This window comes from Xenopus laevis, chromosome 5L (assembly GCF_017654675.1).
Source record: "Xenopus laevis strain J_2021 chromosome 5L, Xenopus_laevis_v10.1, whole genome shotgun sequence".
Taxonomy (NCBI): Eukaryota; Metazoa; Chordata; class Amphibia; order Anura; family Pipidae; genus Xenopus; species Xenopus laevis.
The window spans coordinates 8,234,015-8,253,693 of NC_054379.1; the positions used below are offsets into that span (position 1 = coordinate 8,234,015).

The 19,679-nt window shown below is 41.1% G+C and overlaps 1 protein-coding gene across 1 annotated transcript in view; it reads right to left on the bottom strand.

The window, feature by feature from the left end:
• Positions 1 to 19,159, bottom strand: part of plekhh2.L (pleckstrin homology, MyTH4 and FERM domain containing H2 L homeolog) — a 77,914-nt gene extending 58,755 nt beyond the window's left edge. The window contains exons 1-2 of the mRNA XM_041562502.1: positions 18,972 to 19,159; positions 10,126 to 10,255 (exon numbers count right to left, since the gene is read on the bottom strand). Coding sequence (XP_041418436.1) covers positions 10,126 to 10,248 — 123 coding nt within the window. The 5' untranslated portion in view covers positions 10,249 to 10,255; positions 18,972 to 19,159. The remainder of the gene's footprint in view (positions 1 to 10,125; positions 10,256 to 18,971) is intronic.
• Positions 19,160 to 19,679: the final 520 nt, after the last annotated feature.

Consider the following 19,679-nt stretch of genomic DNA (forward strand, 5'->3'; position numbering starts at 1 on the left):
CAAATTAGGATTCGGTTCGGCCAGGCTCAAGGATTCGGCCGAATCTGAATCCTGCTAAAAAAGGCAGAATCCTAGCCGAATCCCGAACCGAATCCTGGATTCGATGCATCCCTACAAATTAGGGACGAGGAGGGAAATCGCAAGACTTTTTGTCACAAAACAAGGAAGTTAAAAAATTTCCCCCTTCCCATCCCTAATTTGTATATGCAAATTAGATTTCGGATTCGGTTCGGTATTCGGCCGAATCTTTCGCGAAGGATTCAGCCGAATCCAAAATAGTGGATTCGGTGCATCCCTAATTTGCGGAGTAACGGCCATTTGCCAGAGTGAAAAGTCGGCCTGGCAATGGAGTGCGAACGAATGCTAGCGACGGTGTCGACGGTGTCTTTCGCTAGTGAATTGATGAGTGTGCCTGTTAGTGAATTAGCGCTGTCCCATTAGCCACCTCGTCCTTTAGTAAATCTGTCCCGTAGGGTGACTTGGAGGAGTTTGCCAATACATCGCTCATTTGTGGGATCCCTGTAATGTTTCACGTGCCCTGGGTGAATGATTACCCTGCTCTCCTTTCTGTCGGCTGTTCAGCTGCTTTACAACGTTGTGTGTGTGTGTAGAAACCCCCCCCCCGTCCTTCTCTGCAGCGACGCAGAATAACAGGGGGAATAGTTATGTGTTTAGCTCAGACCAGCTGGTGTGAAATCTACTGCAGCCGTGTTTAAAGGGATCCTGTCATCGGAAAACATGTTTTTTTCAAAACGCATCAGTTAATATCGCTTCTCCAGCAGAATTCTGCACTGAAATCCATTTGTCAAAAGAGCAAACAGATTTTTTTATATTCAATTTTGAAATCTGACATGGGGCTAGACATTTTGTCAATTTCCCAGCTGCCCCTGGTCATGTGATTTGTGCCTGCACTTTAGGAGAGAAATGCTTTCTGGCAGGCTGCTGTTTTTCCTTCTCAATGTAACTGAATGTGTCTCAGTGAGACCTGGATTTTACTATTGAGTGTTGTTCTTAGATCTACCAGGCAGCTGTTATCTTGTGTTAGGGAGCTGCTATCTGGTTACCTTCCCATTGTTCTTTTGCTTGGCTGCTGGGGGGGAAAAGGGAGGGGGTGATATCACTCCAACTTGCAGTACAGCAGTAAAGAGTGATTGAAGTTTATCAGAGCACAAGTCACGTGACTTGGGGCAGCTGGGAAATTGACAAAATGTCTAGCCCCATGTCAGATTTCAAAATTGAATATAAAAAAATCTGTTTGCTCTTTTGAGAAATGGATTTCAGTGCAGAATTCTACTGGAGCAGCACTATTAACTGATTCATTTTGAAAAATGTTTTTTTCCCATGACAGTATCCCTTTAATGTTAAGATGTGTATAATATTTGTTATGAATAATGGACAGTTCTAGGTGTTCTGAAAGTCCCGTTTTTCTTTGCGCTGAACAGCCAGAAAAAGAAACAAAGTTTCTAACTTAATTGTCTTTTGGCAGAGAGCCCAGAACAGCCACAGCTGCAGATAAGATACTTTTGTAACAATTTTGAGATAAGCAAATAAGTAATTGTTACAATATAAGATAACAGGTCCCTTGAGAGAAGTTAGACTCACAGCTTAAAGGGCAATTTACCTTCATTAGCAAAACTGTAATAACCGGAAAAAAAATCTGCCAAAATTGTAAAATGAACATGGCAGTTAGGGGGTGTGGCCACGAAAACGGCGTAGTGAAAAAAACGGCTTTCTGCGCGCGCCAACTTTTTTGTCCCTCTTTTTATTTCCAAACTGTTGGGAGGTATGTAATAATGTCATTGCTCTCCTTCTGCTTCATTAAAAGGAATATAGAGGCAGTACAGGTCACTCCAGCTGTTATGAGCTAAAGCCATAAATGTTCCCCAAGGACTGGAGTACAGAAAGAAGACAACTGTGGGATCTGTACATGCAAAATATAGAAATTCTATCTAGAATAAACATTCATCACTAAAGTCCCCTTTCATACATGCGCTTGCTCACGATCCTGGAGCTTATGGGCAGATTTACTAAAGGGACTGACGCTGGTGAAGATTACTGGGCTCATGTGTAGGGCAATATAACAACTCTATTGACTTTATTAAGGTTCAGCAGGCATGGGATCTGTTATCCCTGAAACTTGTTATCCAGAAATCTCTGCATTACAGGAGAGACATCTCCCATAGGGGCACATTTACTAAAGGGTGAAGTGGCGATGATTCGCCAGCGTGACGTCATTTCAGTACTTCGCCAATTTACTAACGGGTGCAGGCGTCACTTCGCTATCGAAGGAGATAGACGCTATCGTTTTTGGGTAACCGGGTTCCCCCTACATTTTCTAACATATGGAACATAAACTATACAGTGGGCTCATGTGTAGGGCATTATAATATCTCTATTGTCTTTATTAAGGTTCCCTGGGCTTGTGTAATGTAATGTATTTGCTGCAACATATACGTCCATTCAACTTTATCATTTCCTGCCGTATGCAAATTAGCCTGAGAGAAGACCTCTAGCGAATTTGGGTTAGGCAGAAATTAACGCTAGCCCATCTTCGCTTTGATTGCTGACGTAATGCTACGTCAGCGTTTGGCTCCCTGGACGCACATTTTAGTAAATCACCATTGTATGAGCGAATTTTCGCCGGGAAAGTGTTGCTGTGGCTGCGAAGCCGTCGCTGGCAAATTTTTGCCGCCTAAGTAAATTTAGCCCTTAGTCTAGTGACAGCCTCCCTTTCTTATCGGGCAGTTGAGGTGCCCCAAGTGCTAAGCTGGGCAAATTCACACTGCTCATTCCCTTAAAGAGGTTGTCTAGTTTTTTATTCAGTAGCTCTCCATCTTGTAATTTCAGCAATCTGGTTGCTAGGGTCCAAATTCCCCTAGCTTTAATTTGAATAAGAGACTGAAATATGAATAGAAGAGGGACTGAATAGAAAGATGAGGAATAAAAAGCAGCAATGACAATAAGGAGGTTCTTTATTAAACTTTATCTCATTGTTTCAACAACAAAAAAAATCTCAACCAAACACCCGTCCCGATTTTGCCTTATTTATTAATAAAATAACCTGAATCTAAAAAAAATCAAGTGAAAACCTGAATCGTACATTTTTTTCGGATTTCAAAACGCATAATTTTTGGGGGGTTTTTGCCCGCAAACCCTACATTTTTCGGATTATCAGGCTAAACCCAGCACAAACCACAATATCTTCAAATTAGGATATGGACATCTCCCATTAACTTATACAGATTTTCAGATTCTGAGTGTTTGCAGCATTGGGGTAAAATAAATCTTGATACATTTCAGGGGGGGGTTTTCCCACAAAAAATTCAAGTTTTTGCCCCAAAAAGCCTGACCAGAAAAATTTTAAGTTTAGTAAATAACCTCCCTAAATGTGTAGCCTTACAGAGCATTTGTTTTTTAGATGGGGTCAGTGACCTCCATTTGAAAGCTGGCATGTGTCAGAAGAAGAAGGTAAATAATTCTTAAACTATAAAAAGTCCATAATAAAGACCAATTGAAAAGTTGCTTAGAATTGGCCATTCTATAACTCCCATCCCCGATTTTGCCTAACTTATTAATAAAATAACTTGAATTGGTAAAAAAACACGATAAAAATGAGTGAAAATCCAATTTTTTCTGACATTTTATTCTGACTTTTCTCTCGAATTGCTTGATTTTTTGGGGATTTGTTGCATGAAAAACCTCACATTTTTCAGATTATCAGGCTAAACCCAGCACAAACCACGATATGTTCAAATTGGGAATGGGGACATCTCCCATTGACTTATTCCAATTTTCAGATTAGGGCTTTTTGCAGTTTTGGGGTATAATAAATCTTGAAAAATCTGAGGGTTTTTTCCCCCCACAAAACAATTTGAGTTTTTGTCCCAAAAAGCCCGACCAATAAAATTTGAGGTTTAGTAAGTAACCCCCTAAATGTGTAGCCGTACAGAGCATTTGTTTTTTAGATGAGATTAGTGACCCCTATCTGAAACCTGGCATGCGTAATTAGAAGAAGGTAAATAATTCCACAACTAATAGTAAATAATGAAGACCAATTGAAAAGTTGCTTGAAAAGTTGCTTAGAATTGGCCATTCTATAAGGTGAACCACCCCTTTAATACTGAAAAAAACCTATGAACTAATGTCCTTGAGCAGGCATATGTTGGGGTAACACTTACCCCAAGTTTGAAAGCAGTGGGCGAGCCAAGAATATTCCCCCACTAGCCATTAGGCTTTAATGCCCACTCTGGGCCAAAATGTGATGCAGGTTACTTATATACCAATAGAGGCAACAGCATTTGTTTTCCATCCATAATCTTATGTGACATCAAGAGGAGTCTTTGGGGCACCCCAACTAGGGCTTTCAGGGTTGGGCAGATAAGACATTTGTCGTGAGCTCTTGGCACCACACCTGGAGGGGTTACAGGTTGGACATCCCTGTATATAAAACATTTTTTTCTCATATTGGGGTCCTCACATTGGCCTGGGGCCCTTACATTGGCACGGGCCCTCTTATGTAGCTTTGGCCCTGGATATTTACTAAATAGGGTTTATTATAACATACTGAGCTGCTCCCCTGGACATAGAAGCAAAGAAAACTCTACCTGCCCCTGTCCATGTCTAATGCACATATAAGAATATATATTTAGGAACAGGCATCTGAAGTTGTTTTGTGTTAATGACTTCATACCCAGAATCCATAAAACCCTGCAGAAGAAACATGTAAGACACAATGTAAATAGGAAAAAACATATAAAATTCCGAATGGCTCAGGGGCCCGGACCACACGAAAGTCAAGTCAGATATGAATGTCTCAATGCAGAACAAACAGCTGGATGTTTTCTTCTACAGGAAGGCTTGGAATGATTGCAGAAACAAGGGTTGTTATCTAAATGACATCAAAGAGTGTGTGTTGTGTACTATACATATCCCAGCCTAATGTGCAACACATAGCAGCTGCCGGAGGCAATACTCTTATGGGCCGACTATTGGCTCCACCAATGAATGGAGAGAACTACTGGGAGAAGGTAGTCACCCAGTTTCAAGGAATGCGGATCTCATCAAATGTCCAAGACCCAGCAGAGGGCAAGGTCTATTGTACATATTAGGAACTACAGGTGGACCTTGCTCAGGCAGAGGCAAGAGGAGTAGTACAAGGTACATGTCGAATGAGAAACCACAGATGCAGACCAAAACATTTAATGATTTCCCTAAAGTAATGAAAGATTTAAAAATACAAAAACATTTATTAGGACCAAAGCCTGACGTGCTTCTTTGTCTCCTGGGGCACTTACTCATATGGACCAATGCCTGACATGTTTCTTGCTTTCCGGGGAACTTACTCATCTGAGTAACTGCCCCATGAGGCAGGAAACATATCAGGCATTGGTCCTTATGTCCTAATAAATGCTTTTGTGTTTTTAAATATTTGGTCATTACTTTTGTGAATACTCACATTTTTTTTGGTCAACATTATATGCACCTTCAGACTAGGGTGGACAGTGAGCTATTTTCACTTATTTTGTGTTTACTATTATACTTTTACTATTATATGCTATTTAATACTTGGGAAGTGCCCATAACCAAACTGGCATTTATGCACCATTTGTTTATTTTGCCCTAAACCACAGATGTACCCTGCTTACATAGATAAGGTAAGTAGTGGATACAGAATGAGAAACCACAGATGTACCCTGCTTAGATAGGGTAAGTAGTAGATATGAATGAGAAACCACAGATGTACCCTGCTTAGATAAGGTAAGTAGTAGATACCGAATGAGAAACCACAGATGTACCCTGCTTAGATAAGATAAGTAGTAGATACCGAATGAGAAACCACAGATGTACCCTGCTTAGATAAGGTAAGTAGTAGATACCGAAATAGAAACCACAGATGTACCCTGCTTAGATAAGGTAAGTAGTAGATACCGAATTAGAAACCACAGATGTACCCTGCTTAGATAAGGTAAGTAGTAGATACCGAATTAGAAACCACAGATGTACCCTGCTTAGATAAGATAATTAGTAGATACCGAATGAGAAACCACAGATGTACCCTGCTTAGATAAGGTAAGTAGTAGATACCGAATGAGAAACCACAGATGTACCCTGCTTAGATAAGATAAGTAGTAGATACTGAATGAGAAACCAAATGTAACTTGCCCAACAGATGCCAAGAAGAAAAATACATTTGAAATTAGCAACCCCAGATGTACCCTGGCCAGACAGAACTCTGCTACTCCCCACACCCCTCAAATTCACATGCGTAACCTGAATAAATGAATAATACTATTAGGAAATCTTGTGTATGATAACCATTCAGCTTGTGCGCCAAAAATGATTTTTTGGCTTTGTGTATAGTCACCATTACTTAAACTATTCGATTGATATCTAGGTCAGAATATCAACTGCCTGACATTATTGCCCTTTGTATGGTCTACCTCACATGAGGCACTTGACTACCATGGTGCATTTTCCCACTTTCTTCCGTTTCCCATGTGGCCCCCTACCTAACATCACCAGTGACTGTCATAGAAAAAGCATTTCTCCCTTGATCTAAATGGGAGTCAACTGTAGATGGAGAAGAACGTGTTGACTGCTGCAGTTCTCACTCAAATTTTTGGATGCCATATGTCATAGATGTGCCAAACTGTCTATAATGGGATCATTGGAGGGTCATAAAGGAAAAATTATATATGGACACCAAAAGCACAATCCAAAGTTGAAAACTCCCCAATGTGTAACAGTGATCAAGGTGCTCCAGACCCTCAGCTCAGGTGAGTGTAAGTAGGACAGGCACAAGTAGGTGTTGGGCACTCAAAGGATCCGTAAATAGGCCAACAAAAATTCACTAGAATGCAGAAAAATCTTCATTTATATAATATCTTAAGCCTTTTTGTTGGCCTCTATGTAGATCCTTTGAGTGTCCAACGCCTACTTTTTCCTGTCCTATCACTGGAGGGTCAGCCAAATGGATGTACAAATGAATGTCATGGCAATGTTATGGGCAGAATGGAACAGAGCCGGAAAGTAATTTGTTCCTCTTCAGCCACCCAAATAGACCTACAGCAATTGCAACTTTATGAGGCCAAGTAATACATCTGCTTGTAGTAAAGAAGAATGCTATTGTAAAGGCACTGCACCTTCAGGGCAATATTATGATTGGCCAAATAAGCTTGAAATGTTTTCTATAATAATAGGCCTATGATTACCGAAAGCCACTGATTGGCTAGATAACAAAACCACAACAGAATTACAGTATAAGTCCCTGATCTAACAGCGGTTACACTCTCTGCCTCCCACAAATCTGTATATGGGCGCTGATATTATATTTTTAACAATGAATTTTTTTAACTACAGCAGCATGGGAAATGCAAATACAGCCAGATAACAGGGTGGATGGCTTCAGCTGCACCCCAGATGGGGGGGGGGGGAAGTAATGCAGGAAGGTTTATAAGAGATGATGGCAAAGGATTGATAGTGGGAGTCATAGTCAACAACAGAAGGAGGAGCGTATGGTGGGCAAACTCTCTATGAACTGCCTGCATGTTTGGGTCTAAATCACCCAATTTCCAATTAGACACATTGGTAAATACATTCAACTGATGATTGTCATTGTGTCCATAGAATTATCAGCTGACCATATGATGTTTCTCCTGGATCTCCCATGACCTGGGTTTATATTGGCCAGTAAGGCTGCTTACTATGTATTATTGGCACTAAATGGAGTGTACCAAACTCTAGGAATTAGTGATGTGGGGTTTAACTTGAAATAAGTGGTGACCAATGGGTTGACCACCGGTTGTGTGGATTCAGGTTGAAATTTGTCCAACCATTGCGAATTAGGGTTGGGAAAACTGGGGAAATACACTCCTCCCAAAATTCCCTGTCTTGTAAGCAGAGGAGACAAATGCAGAAAAAAAGTGTTACAGAGCAGAAAGACAAGGGTTGGACGCAGGTCCTACAATGGCAACATTTTGTGTGTTGAATGCGGGTTAAGGTTTTGCGGGTTAGGGTTGAGTATGGGTTAAGGTTTTGTGGGTTAGGGTTGAGTGTGGGGTAAGGTTTTGCAGGTTAGGGTTAAGTGTGGGATAAGGTTTTGTGGGTTAGGGTTGAGTGCGGCTTAAGGTTTGTGTGTTAGGGTCGAGTGCAGGTTAAAGTTTTGTGGGTTAGGGTTGAGTGCAGGTTAAGGTTTTGCGGGGTTAGGGTTGAGTGAGGATTAAGGATTTGTGAGTTAGGGTTGAGTGTGGGATAAGGTTTTGCGGGTTAGGGTTGAGTGCGGGTTAAGGTTTTGCGGGTTACGGTTGAGTGTAGGATAAGTTTGTGTGTGTTAAGGGTGAGTGAAGTTTAAGGATTTGTGGGTTAGGGTTGAGTGTGGGATAAGGTTTTGCGGGTTGGAGTTGAGTGAGGGTTAAGGTATTGTGGGTTAGGGTTGAGTGTAGGATAAGGTTTTGTGTGTTAGGGTTGAGAGCAGGTTAAGATTTTTTGGGTTAGGGTTGAGTGTGGGTTAAGGTTTTGCAGGTGAGGGTTGATTGTGGGTTAAGATTTTGTGGGCTAGGGTTGAGTGTGGGTTAAGGTTTTGTGGGTTAGGGTTGAGTGCAGTTTAAGGTTTTGCGGGTTAGGGTTGAGTGTAGGATATGGTTTTGCGGGTTAGGGTTGAGTGTGGGATAAGGTTTTGCAGGTTAGGGTTGAGTGTGGGTTAAGGTTTTGTGGGTTAGGGTTGAGTGTAGGATATGGTTTTGTGTGTTAGGGTTCAGAGTGGATTAAGGTTTTGTGGGTTAGGGTTGAGTGTGGGTTGAGGTTTTGCAGGTGAGGGTTGAGTGCGGGTTAAGGGTTTGTGGGTTAGGGTCGGGTGCAGTTTAAGGTTTTGCGGGTTAGGGTTGAGTGAAGGTTAAGGATTTGTGGGTTAGGGTTGAGTGTAGGATATGGTTTTGCGGGTTAGGGTTCAGAGTGGATTAAGGTTTTGTGGGTTAGGGTTGAGTGTGGGTTGAGATTTTGCAGGTGAGGGTTGAGTGTGGGTTAAGGTTTTGTGGGTTAGGGTTGAGTGCAGTTTAAGGTTTTGCGGGTTAGGGTTGAGTGAAGGTTAAGGATTTGTGGGTTAGGGTTGAGTGTAGGATATGGTTTTGTGTGTTAGGGTTCAGAGTGGATTAAGGTTTTGTGGGTTAGGGTTGAGTGTGGGTTGAGGTTTTGCAGGTGAGGGTTGAGTGTGGGTTAAGGTTTTGTGGGTTAGGGTTGAGTGCAGTTTAAGGTTTTGCGGGTTAGGGTTGAGTGAAGGTTAAGGATTTGTGGGTTAGGGTTGAGTGTAGGATATGGTTTTGCGGGTTAGGGTTGAGTGTGGGATAAGGTTTTGCAGGTTAGGGTTAAGTGCGGGTTAAGGGTTTATATGTTAGGGTTCAGAGTGGATTAAGGTTTTGTTGGTTATGGTTGAGTGTGGGTTGAGGTTTTGCAGGTGAGGGTTGAGTGCGGGTTAAGGGTTTGTGGGTTAGGGTCGGGTACAGTTTAAGTTTTTACTGACCTCACACATCACTACTATCAATTTCCTTAAGATCGAGTCAGCAGCTTATTGGCCCCTGTGTGGGCCCATTAGACGGGTATCCCCGAAAATCGGATCAGATCAGACGGGCAGGTTAAAAAATACCATTGGATCGCGGCCGCATCTTTTCTTTGATGCGGTCCTGAGATCCGACTGCCTGTTTGGCCTCCATTAATTCCCAAAAAATTGGGCAGATGCCGATCAGGCAGGTTAAAAAATACTATTGGATCACGCTGCATCTTTTCTTTGATGCGGCCCTGTGATCCGACTGCCCGTTTGGCCTCCATTCTGAGCCAAATGAGCGGATCTACCTGTTTATGGCCACCTTTATTTAATATAACCTACTGCGCCAAGTCTTGTGTTAACTTGGACCTTGATCCTCACATACAGTTCATAAATCAGATGACCCCTGCTAAAAGGATGGGGTTATTTTTTGGCACAAAGCAATGTTGGAGAAATACTCAAAAAGGTACAGACAACGAATGACAATGAGGGGCTAAACAAGGACAAAAGCAAGAGAAGAAGAACCAACCACTGCTCTACATCAAAGCTCCAGCAATAAGCAGTGTATATACACCCAGATCAGTCCGTACCTTCTCTGCTAAAAGTTCTCGGATCCTATTGGCCTGGATGCGGAACTTCATTAGCTGGGTCTCCAGCGTCATACATCTCTCTTCCCAGTCTACGGGGCCTTCAGATTCACACAGCTCGGCCATAGTTGCTCTAAATGAGGGAAAAAAAGTTAGGGGCAGCATGATTTGTCACTTTGAAGCAATTTATCCATTAAAACAAATCTAATTTTTCAAACTCGGATGAATTAAATCGACCCGACAACTCGAATCAAATTCAAATCAGAAAAAAAAATCGAAAAAAGAATGTCAAGAAGGCGACAAACAACTCCAAATTGATCCCTGACATCTTCAGACCACAGACATGAAAGAACATCTATCCAGTAAAGGGAAAGCAGGGAAAGTGATATCAGACTCATAGGGGCAGATTTATCTAGGGTCGAATATCGAGGGTTAATTAACCCTCGATATTCGACTGCCGAATTGAAATCCTTCGACTTCAAATATCGAAGTCGATGGATTTAGCGCTATTCCTACGATCGAACGATCAACGGAATAATCGTTCGATCGAACGATTAAATCCTTGGAATCGAACGATTCAAAAGGATTTTAATACATCGATCGAAGGATATTCCTTCGATCAGAAAATTGTTAGGAAGCCTATGGGGACCTTCCCCATAGGCTAACATTGGCCTCGGTAGGTTTTAGGTGGCGAACTAGGGGGTTGAAGAATTTTTTAAAGAGACAGTACTTCGACTATCGAATGGTCGAATAGTCGAACGATATTTAGTTCGAATTGTTCGATTCGAAGTCGTAGTAGTAGTCGAAGTAGCCAATTCGATGGTCAAAGTAGCCATATTCGACCATTCAAAGTATTTTTTCTTCTATTCCTTCACACGCTAAGTAAATGGGCCCCTTACTGTATCTACATCCAGCTGGGGGTGTTGGTGCAGTTCCCCTTATAATTAATGGGAATTATAAACTTGGCTTCATTTTTTTTATTCTTGATGAATTTTTAATATAAAGACTTCAAATGTAATTTTGAATTATTTGAACTCTTTTCTTCTTGCTGGTGATCAGTTTGGGACAGATGGGGGTCATATTCCTTCCAGGCACCTGTACTAGAAATACATGACAAGACAAAGGTATCTAGAATTCACTGAAGTTACCGCTCAGTAGGACTCATTTTCAGATGCAACTGAGACCCCTTAAAGACCAATCACAGTGGTTGTTGCACCTATACACACTCCTTGAAACATGTGCCTAATGCCAGGTGCAAGGGTGCAAGGGTGCAGGGAACCAATGAGCCCTGAGATGAACAAGGTGGCACTTCCCGGGGACTCTTTGCATCTTGCACTTACTTAAAGGGATACTGTCATGAGAATTTTTTTTTTTTTCAAAACGCATCAGTTAATAGCGCTGCTCCAGCAGAATTCTGCACTGAAATCAGTTTTTCAAAAGAGCAAACTAATTTTTTTATATTTAACTTTGAAGTCTGATGTGGGGCTAGACATATTGTCAGTTTCTCAGGTGCCCCCAGTCATGTGACTTGTGCTCTGATAAACTTTAGCCACTCTTTACTGCTGTACTGCAAGTTGGAATGATATCACCCTCCCCCCCCCCCCCCAGCAGCCTAACAACAGAACAATGGGAAGGTGACCAGATAACAGCTCCCTAACACAAGATAACAGCTGCCTGGTAGATCTAAGAACAACACTCAATAGTAAAAACCCATGTCCCACTGAGACACATTCAGTTACATTGAGTAGGAGAAACAACAGCCTGCCAGAAAGCATTTCTCTCCTAAAGTGCAGGCTTTTTCTGAAAGCACATGACCACGCAAAATGACCTGAGATGCACCTACACACCAATATTACAACTAAATACACTTGTTGGTTTAGGAATTACATTTTATATTGTAGAGTGAATTATTTGCAGTGTAAACAGTGTCATTTAGAAATAAAAACTACACCATAAAAATCATGACAGAATCCCTTTAAGTAGCTGACTTGCACCTAGTGAATTGTAGGCGAGCGCCATCTTTGCACTTAGAGCTTGAGTTAGTAAATTGGCCCTCGTTTCTCTCCCACGGAGTGACTTACATAAAACACTAGAATTGTTTCTGTGCATCTGGAGGTGAGCAATCGCTTTCCTATCCTCCTGCGAGCAAGATGGATTTCAGTTAGACTCTTCAAGGGAGAATCAACATATGGAAACCTTTATGGGTGACAAGGTCCCTTTAAAAACCTTTCAGACCTGTTACATCGTTACAGTGAGTGCTTAATCAGATTTCTTGCTGGATTAACCTTTTACCTGAGTTTTAATGAACTCCCTGCAACCTACTGCTGTTCCGCATAACGACCTCTGCCCATTTCTCATGAATAAAGGGAAACAGGCCGGGAGCGGTATAATTACACTCAGCCTGACTCAAGGTGACATTTCCCTTCCTCTGATCTTGTTCTCGTTACATACCTGAGAGTTAAACCGAGTTCTGTGTATAGTCCTTGAAGTTGGAATCGAGTGGGGTCCTTCTATCCCCTTGTAATTGGCTCCTTCCCAAAAATGTTCACAGCCTTTCATCACAACTAACTTGTTCCATTCCCTTTACCAACCGAGCTGCTCCCAATGCTAAGGGGCTTGTGCTGTGGTTAAAGGGATACTGTCATGGGAAAAAAACTTATATTTCAAAATGAATCAGTTAATAGTGATGATCCAGCAGAATTCTGCACTAAAATCCATTTCTCAAAAGAGCAAACAGATTTTTTTATATTCAATCTTCAAACCTGACATGAGGCTAGACATTTTGTCAATTTCCCAGCTGCCCCTGGTCATGTGACTTGTGCCTGCACTTTAGGAGAGAAATGCTTTCTGGCAGGCTGCTGTTTTTCCTTCTCAATGTAACTGAATGTGTCTCAGTGGGACATGGGTTTTTACTATTGAGTGTTGTTCTTAGATCTACCAGGCAGCTGTTATCTTGTGTTAGGGAGCTGCTATCTGGTTACCTTCCCATTGTTCTTTTGTTTGGCTGCTGGGAGGGAAAAAGGAGGGGGTGATATCACTCCAATTTGCAGTACAGCAGTAAAGAATGATTGAAGTTATCAGAGCACAAGTCACATGACTTGGGGCAGCTGGGAAATTGACAATATGTCTAGCCCCATGTCAGATTTCAAAATTGAATATAAAAAAATCTGTTTGCTCTTTTGAGAAATGGATTTCAGTGCAGAATTCTGCTGGGGCAGCACTATTAACTGATTCATTTTGAAAAAATTTTTTTCCCCATGACAGTATCCCTTTAATTTCCCAGGTAAAGTAAATTACTAAGAAGCCTCACTTTCTCTAGGGAAAAGCCGGGGGGTAAGAATCTGTAGGTCAGGGTGTTACCAAAGCCGTTGTCCAATGGAGGCTCAATGGAGTATACTCATATTAAAGGGATTCTGTCATGATTTTTATGATGTAGTTTTTATTTCTAAATGACACCGTTTACACTGCAAATAATTCATTCTACAATATAAAATGTCATTCCTGAACCAGCAAGTGTATTTTTTAGTTGTAATATTGGTGTGTAGGTGCATCTCAGGTCATTTTGCCTGGTCATGTGATTTCAGAAAGAGCCAGCACTTTAGGATGGAACTGCTTTCTGGCAGGCTGTTATTTCTCCTACTCAATGTAACTGAATGTGTCTCAGTGGGACCTGGATTTTACTATTGAGTGTTGTTCTTAGATCTACCAGGCAGCTGTTATCTTGTGTTAGGGAGCTGCTATCTGGTTACCTTCCCATTGTTCTGTTGTTTGGCTGCTGGGGGAGAAAGGGAGGGGGTGATATCACTCCAACTTGCAGTACAGCAGTAAAGAGTGACTGAAGTTTATCAGAGCACAAGTCACATGACTGCGGGTAGCTGGGAAACTGACAATATGTCTAGCCTCATGTCAGAATTCAAAATTAAATATAAAAAAATCTGTTTGCTCTTTTGAGAAATGGATTTCAGTGCAGAATTCTGCTGGAGCAGCACTATTAACTGATGCATTTTGAAAAAAAATTCCCTTTAATAACACTGCTTTTGGTGAACCTGGATAAAACATTTATACTATATTTGAAACTCTCTAAACTACACTTCCCAGCAATCCCAGGCATCCAAGGGCAGTGAGAATTGCAATTCAGCAGCCTCTCTGATGTGACTAGATCTTTCCCCAGCAGCTGGTGCAAAACTTGAATATCCATTTTCTCTAGGCCTATGAGTGATAATAATAATAATTAGGGATGCACCGAATCCACTATATTGGATTCGGCCGAACCCCTGAATCATTCAAGAAAGATTCGGCGAATACTGAACCGAATCCTAATTTGCATATGCAAATTATGGGTGGGAAGGGGAAAACATTTTTTACTTCCTTGTTTTGTAACAAAAAGTCACACAATTTCCCTCCCCGCCCTTAATTTGCATATGCAAATTAGGATTCCGATTCGGTTCAGCCGGGCAGAAGGATTTGGTTCATTAAAGGGGAAACAAAAGCTAAAATACAACATGGATCTGTGTGAAAGTGACTGTGTATATAGGGGTTTTTTATCAAAGGTTTAGAACTTTGTGAGCTATTTTTAGACCTCGAATGAACTCAGAACTCGAATGTTTTCTAATTTAAGAAAAAACTTGAATGGAAAAAACTCCAATACTCAAATTGATTGAGTTTTTGTGCGAGACCAACCAAAAAAACCTTCAAACACCATAAAGGCTACTGACTTCTACATGACATTGAAAGATTTTAGCTGGAGTATTTTCGGATTCGAGCTGTTTCCAGGGTCAGGGTATAATAAAAGCCACAGGCACGAAACGCGTAAGGCTATGTATTAATTTACTCTGTGGCCTAAAATAAAATGATCAGTCTTTTTACAAGCCTGTTTGTGGGATCTGTGAGTGCCTGCCTGCCATTTCTTCCTTTGTTTGGATTTCTCCACCTTCGAGCTGTAGGTCTGGGGCATGAGCACCCGGACCCCACATACTACTGGTGAGATCATAAACTTATTGGCTTTACACTGGGATTTTTCCTTTAATTGGGGTATAATAAATCTAGAAAAATTCAAGTTTTTTTAAAAAAAACACAATAACAAGTTTTGTAAACCCAAAATAATTTTAAACCCAAAAATTTGAGTTTCGACTGAAACATACCCTCAAAAACTCAAATTATTAGTTGAAAAAAACAACTCGACCTTTGATAAATATCCCCCTTAATGTACACAAATAGATCGCTGTTCCATTCTCTGCACTGCTGGTTCTCACCATTTAAAAGACCTTTGTTTCAAGGGTCAGGACCAGAGAACAGGGCAAAATAAAGTCTGCTTTGACCCTCTGGCAGGCTGATGGAAAGGTCTGGGTATGGCAGATGTCAGAAGAACACTAAGGGGCAGATTTATCAAGGATCAAATTGAAAATTTAACTGTGGAGTTAATCAAATTCTATTCGAGTTTTTTAAAAAAATTCAAATTGGATTTTCGAGATTTATCCTACTCTAGCCCTTTATGAATTCGATTTCGACTAAATGGGTCGCTGACCCCCATCTAAGCGGAAAATGCTCTGCAAGGCACCAAATTTATTGTTATTGCTAATTTGTATTTCTCATTTAGTCAGGCCTCTCCTATTCATATTCCAGTCTCTTATTCAAATCAGTGCATGGTTGCTAGGGGAATTTGGACCCTAGCAACCAGATGGCTGAAATTGCAAACTGGAGAAAAAACACAAACAATAAAAAATGAAAACCAACTGCAAATTGTATCAGAATATCCCTCTCTACATCATACTTGAAGTTAACTCAAAGGTGAACAACCCCTTTAAAGAAACTCCCAACACACTGCCATTTAGTGTATAACTTGCATTTATATTATTTTTGCCAAAGTGCATAACTTGCATTTATCAACATTGAACCTCATTTTCCAGTTTGCTGCCCAGTTTCCCAACTTAGACAAATCACTCTGCAAAGTGGCAGCATCCTGCATGGAACCTATAGGGGCAGATTTATCAAGGGTCAAATTTCGAAGTAAAAAATACTTCGAAATTTGACCATTGAATTGAAATACTTTGAATTCGAATATCGAAGTATTTTTCACTAAATTTGGCCATTGAACGGTTAAATCGTTCGATTCGAACGATTCCGACGATTTTAGTGTACGATCGAACGATTTTACTTCGATGAAGACTTAGAAAAATGCATTAGAAGATCCCCATAGGCTAACATAGCACTTCGGCAGGTTTAATTTGGTGAACTATTGAAGTCGAAGTTTTTTTAAAGAGACAGTACTTCGATTATCAAATATTCGAATATTCAAACTATTTTACCTCGAAACGAAGTTGAAGTCGAAGTATCCTATATTATGGTCGAAGTATGCAAAAAAATTTTTTACTTAGAAAATTCCCTCAAATTCACTTGATAAATCTGCCCCATAGTGTCAGTAGAAGAAACAGAAGGAGCAGTATTGGGGGGCGCAGCTAAAACAAGGCAACAAACAAGCATCCCTGTTCCAGATGTTCCGTTTCAGATAAAGGGAGACATAAAAGAGTGAGCTCATGTGCGCCGCACTAGTAATCCCCGTGGGAAACGTTATAGTGGAAACATTGTATCATTATTTCCATGCGGTTTCCTTTAATTGGTACAAGCCACGAAGACCATCTGCCTGTCCCCCTCCACCTGCTCGGGAAGTGGTACAGCCCACCATGCTACAGACACAGGACATTTCATATATTTGTTGGGATCAACAGGGACCGAATGATGTTCACGGGTGTCCCAAGTGTGGATTCACCAGCACCTGCAACTGCCTTATGGACTGCCCTGTTTTTCTGCTCCCAGAACCTCACCCCCAACACAACTGCCACCTTGCACCTCTGCACCCCCAATGCCACACATTATATACAGGCTGCAGGGCAGTTTGCCTTAGCAATACATTAAAGCGGTGGTTCATAGTGATGGGAGGATTAATTCAACAAGTGCGAATTCGCTGCGAATTTCTGCTCTTCGCTGCCGGCGAATAAATTTGTGAAACCGCCGCGAAATATTTGCGGGTGCCAATTTTATGCACGCCCATTGACTTTAATGCAATTGGACTAAATAGGCGCGTGTCAAATTGTTGCCGGCATCAATTATGACACCCGCGATTTGACACTGGCGTCAAAATTAGCGTTTCGCCGTTTCATGAATTTCTCAGACCCATCACTAGTGATTCACCTTTACGTTATCTTTTAGCATGTTATAGGATGGCCAATTCCAAGCAACTTTTCAGTTGGTCTTCGTTATTTATTTTTTATAGTTTTTGAATTATTTGCCTTTTCCTTCTGACTGTTTCTAGTTTTAAAATAGGGGTCACTGACCCCATCTAAAAAAACAAATGCTCTATAAGGCTACACATGTATTGTTATTGTTACTTTTTATTACTCTTCTTTCGATTCAGGCCTCTCCTATTCATATTCCAGCCTCTTATTCAAATCAATACATGGTTGCTAGGGGAATTTGGACCCTAGCAACCAGATGGCTGAAATTGCAAACTGGAGAGCTGCTGAATAAAAAGCTAAATAACTCAAAAACCACAAGTAATAAAAAATGAAAACCAATTCCAAATTGTCTCAGAATATCACTCTTTACATCATACTAACAGTTAATTTAAAGGTGAACAACCCCTTTTATGTTCTTCACAGTTATACGCTGCATGAAAGCAAGAGACTGGAGGGCCCCAGTTTCCTAGATACAATGACAGGCACATTTATCAATAGTCGAATTTCGAATTAAGGCAAGTTTTTAAAAAGTCCCCTAAACGCCCATAAATTTGACCAATCAAAATGTATTGAAAAAATTGAATTTTTTAAACTCGGATGAATTAAATCAACCCAAAAACTCGAATTGAATTTAAACAACTCAATTCGAGTTTTTTTCGGCAGGAAGGCTACAAACAACTCCAAATTAATCCCTAGACCTCTCCCATTGGCTTAAACAGAAATTCGGCAGGTTTTAGGTGGCGAATAGTCGAAATTCAAGTTCTTAAAGAGCCAGAGTATAATAAGTCTCGAAAATCGAGTTCGATTTTTTTTAAAAAAAAAAAAAAACTTGAATCGAATTGTAATAACTTCCTAGTCAAATTTGACAGTTTTGACCATAAAAAAATTAGAAAGTTTAAATTTTCAATTCGACCCTTGATAAACGTGCCAGTCTTTGTGGCTCAGAAGCAGCCAGTACCTAATGTGCCAACTGGTGGCTATAAAAGCTCTGCAGTGTTTGCATGAAGAGAGCTGCTCAACTAACAAGACATTCAATAAACATATTCTTTTGCACTTGCATTTCTGGCCTCCCTTTAGAATGACACATTCATGCCGGCGGCTGGACCAGGAGTCCCTGTGGATTCGCCAATAGCAGCACTTAGTAAACATGGGCTCGGACATCCACGTGCACTCGTTTTTTTCCCCTTTTACAATGAAGGAAGTCTAAGTTCCAGGTTGAAGTGAATCACCCTCTTACTACCTCTAGAAAGAGAGAGTTCCTACATACACATCTATATATTTTATCAGCAATCCGACATTTGAGTGGGCACAAAGTAGGATGTCCACCACTACCCGCCTTGAATTTCTTAACCCCGACTGTACCAGCCAAATGCCTCTGTCTTTCCAGAGTTTCCCTGCAGCCCCTGACAGCTTTCAACTCCTCTTTAGCTCTCATTGTACTACAACTCCCAGCATCCACCCTGAGGATAGATAAGCTAATAATTACTCCCGGCAGTCTTGCTGCCAAGTGAAACGGTTTAATGGCTCAGTCATTAAATGGATATGAAGGGGGTACGGGTGCCAAATACATTGCTTCTGATTCCTCCTTCTTTGTGCCAATATAAGCCAAGGACCTACCTGGTAATCAGCGATCAGTTGCCTCTACTGTAGGTTGGCGGTGTTGCTCTGTAGTTTCCCAGGGGTCCCCCTGCCTCTCGTGCAACTGTCAGTTTGCAGCCAAACCATGAAGGGAAGTGCCTAGAGCAAAGCATGTGCAGAATGAGCAGGGGATAGAAGGATCTCAGTGATTCACATGGAAGGGGAAAGCCCAGCCCCTGACACACTGGGGGGGAGTGAATGGGACTTGCTGGGGGGGTCAGCCCTAATTTAGCTTCAACGAACTCAGGAATCTCAGAATCCTAAAGCCTTCAACACGTACCACCTCCTTTTCCCTTGTTGTTTTTCCTCCTCTAAACATTTTACTTTTACTGCAAATAAAACTTTAACTTTCCTGCTGAAAGGAGAGATTTGTCCGAAAATATTCTCAGAAAGGCTTTGCCATCTAGTGGTGAGCTTGGTGTATAGCTGGAAAAACTGATGCCCGATCACTATTCCCCGGGGGATGCTTTACAGGGATTTCCACCCAAAACTGTTTTCTATTTTTATAATGAAAGAAAATCTAATTCTTAGCAACCTTTAAAATATACTTTCATTACACAGTCAGTCATTTTAAAGATGTTGCTCACCTTTAACTGAAATGTTAGTATGGTGTAGAGAGTGATATTCGGAGACAATTTGCAATTGGTTTTCATTTTTTATTATTTGTGTTTTTTTCCCATTATTTAG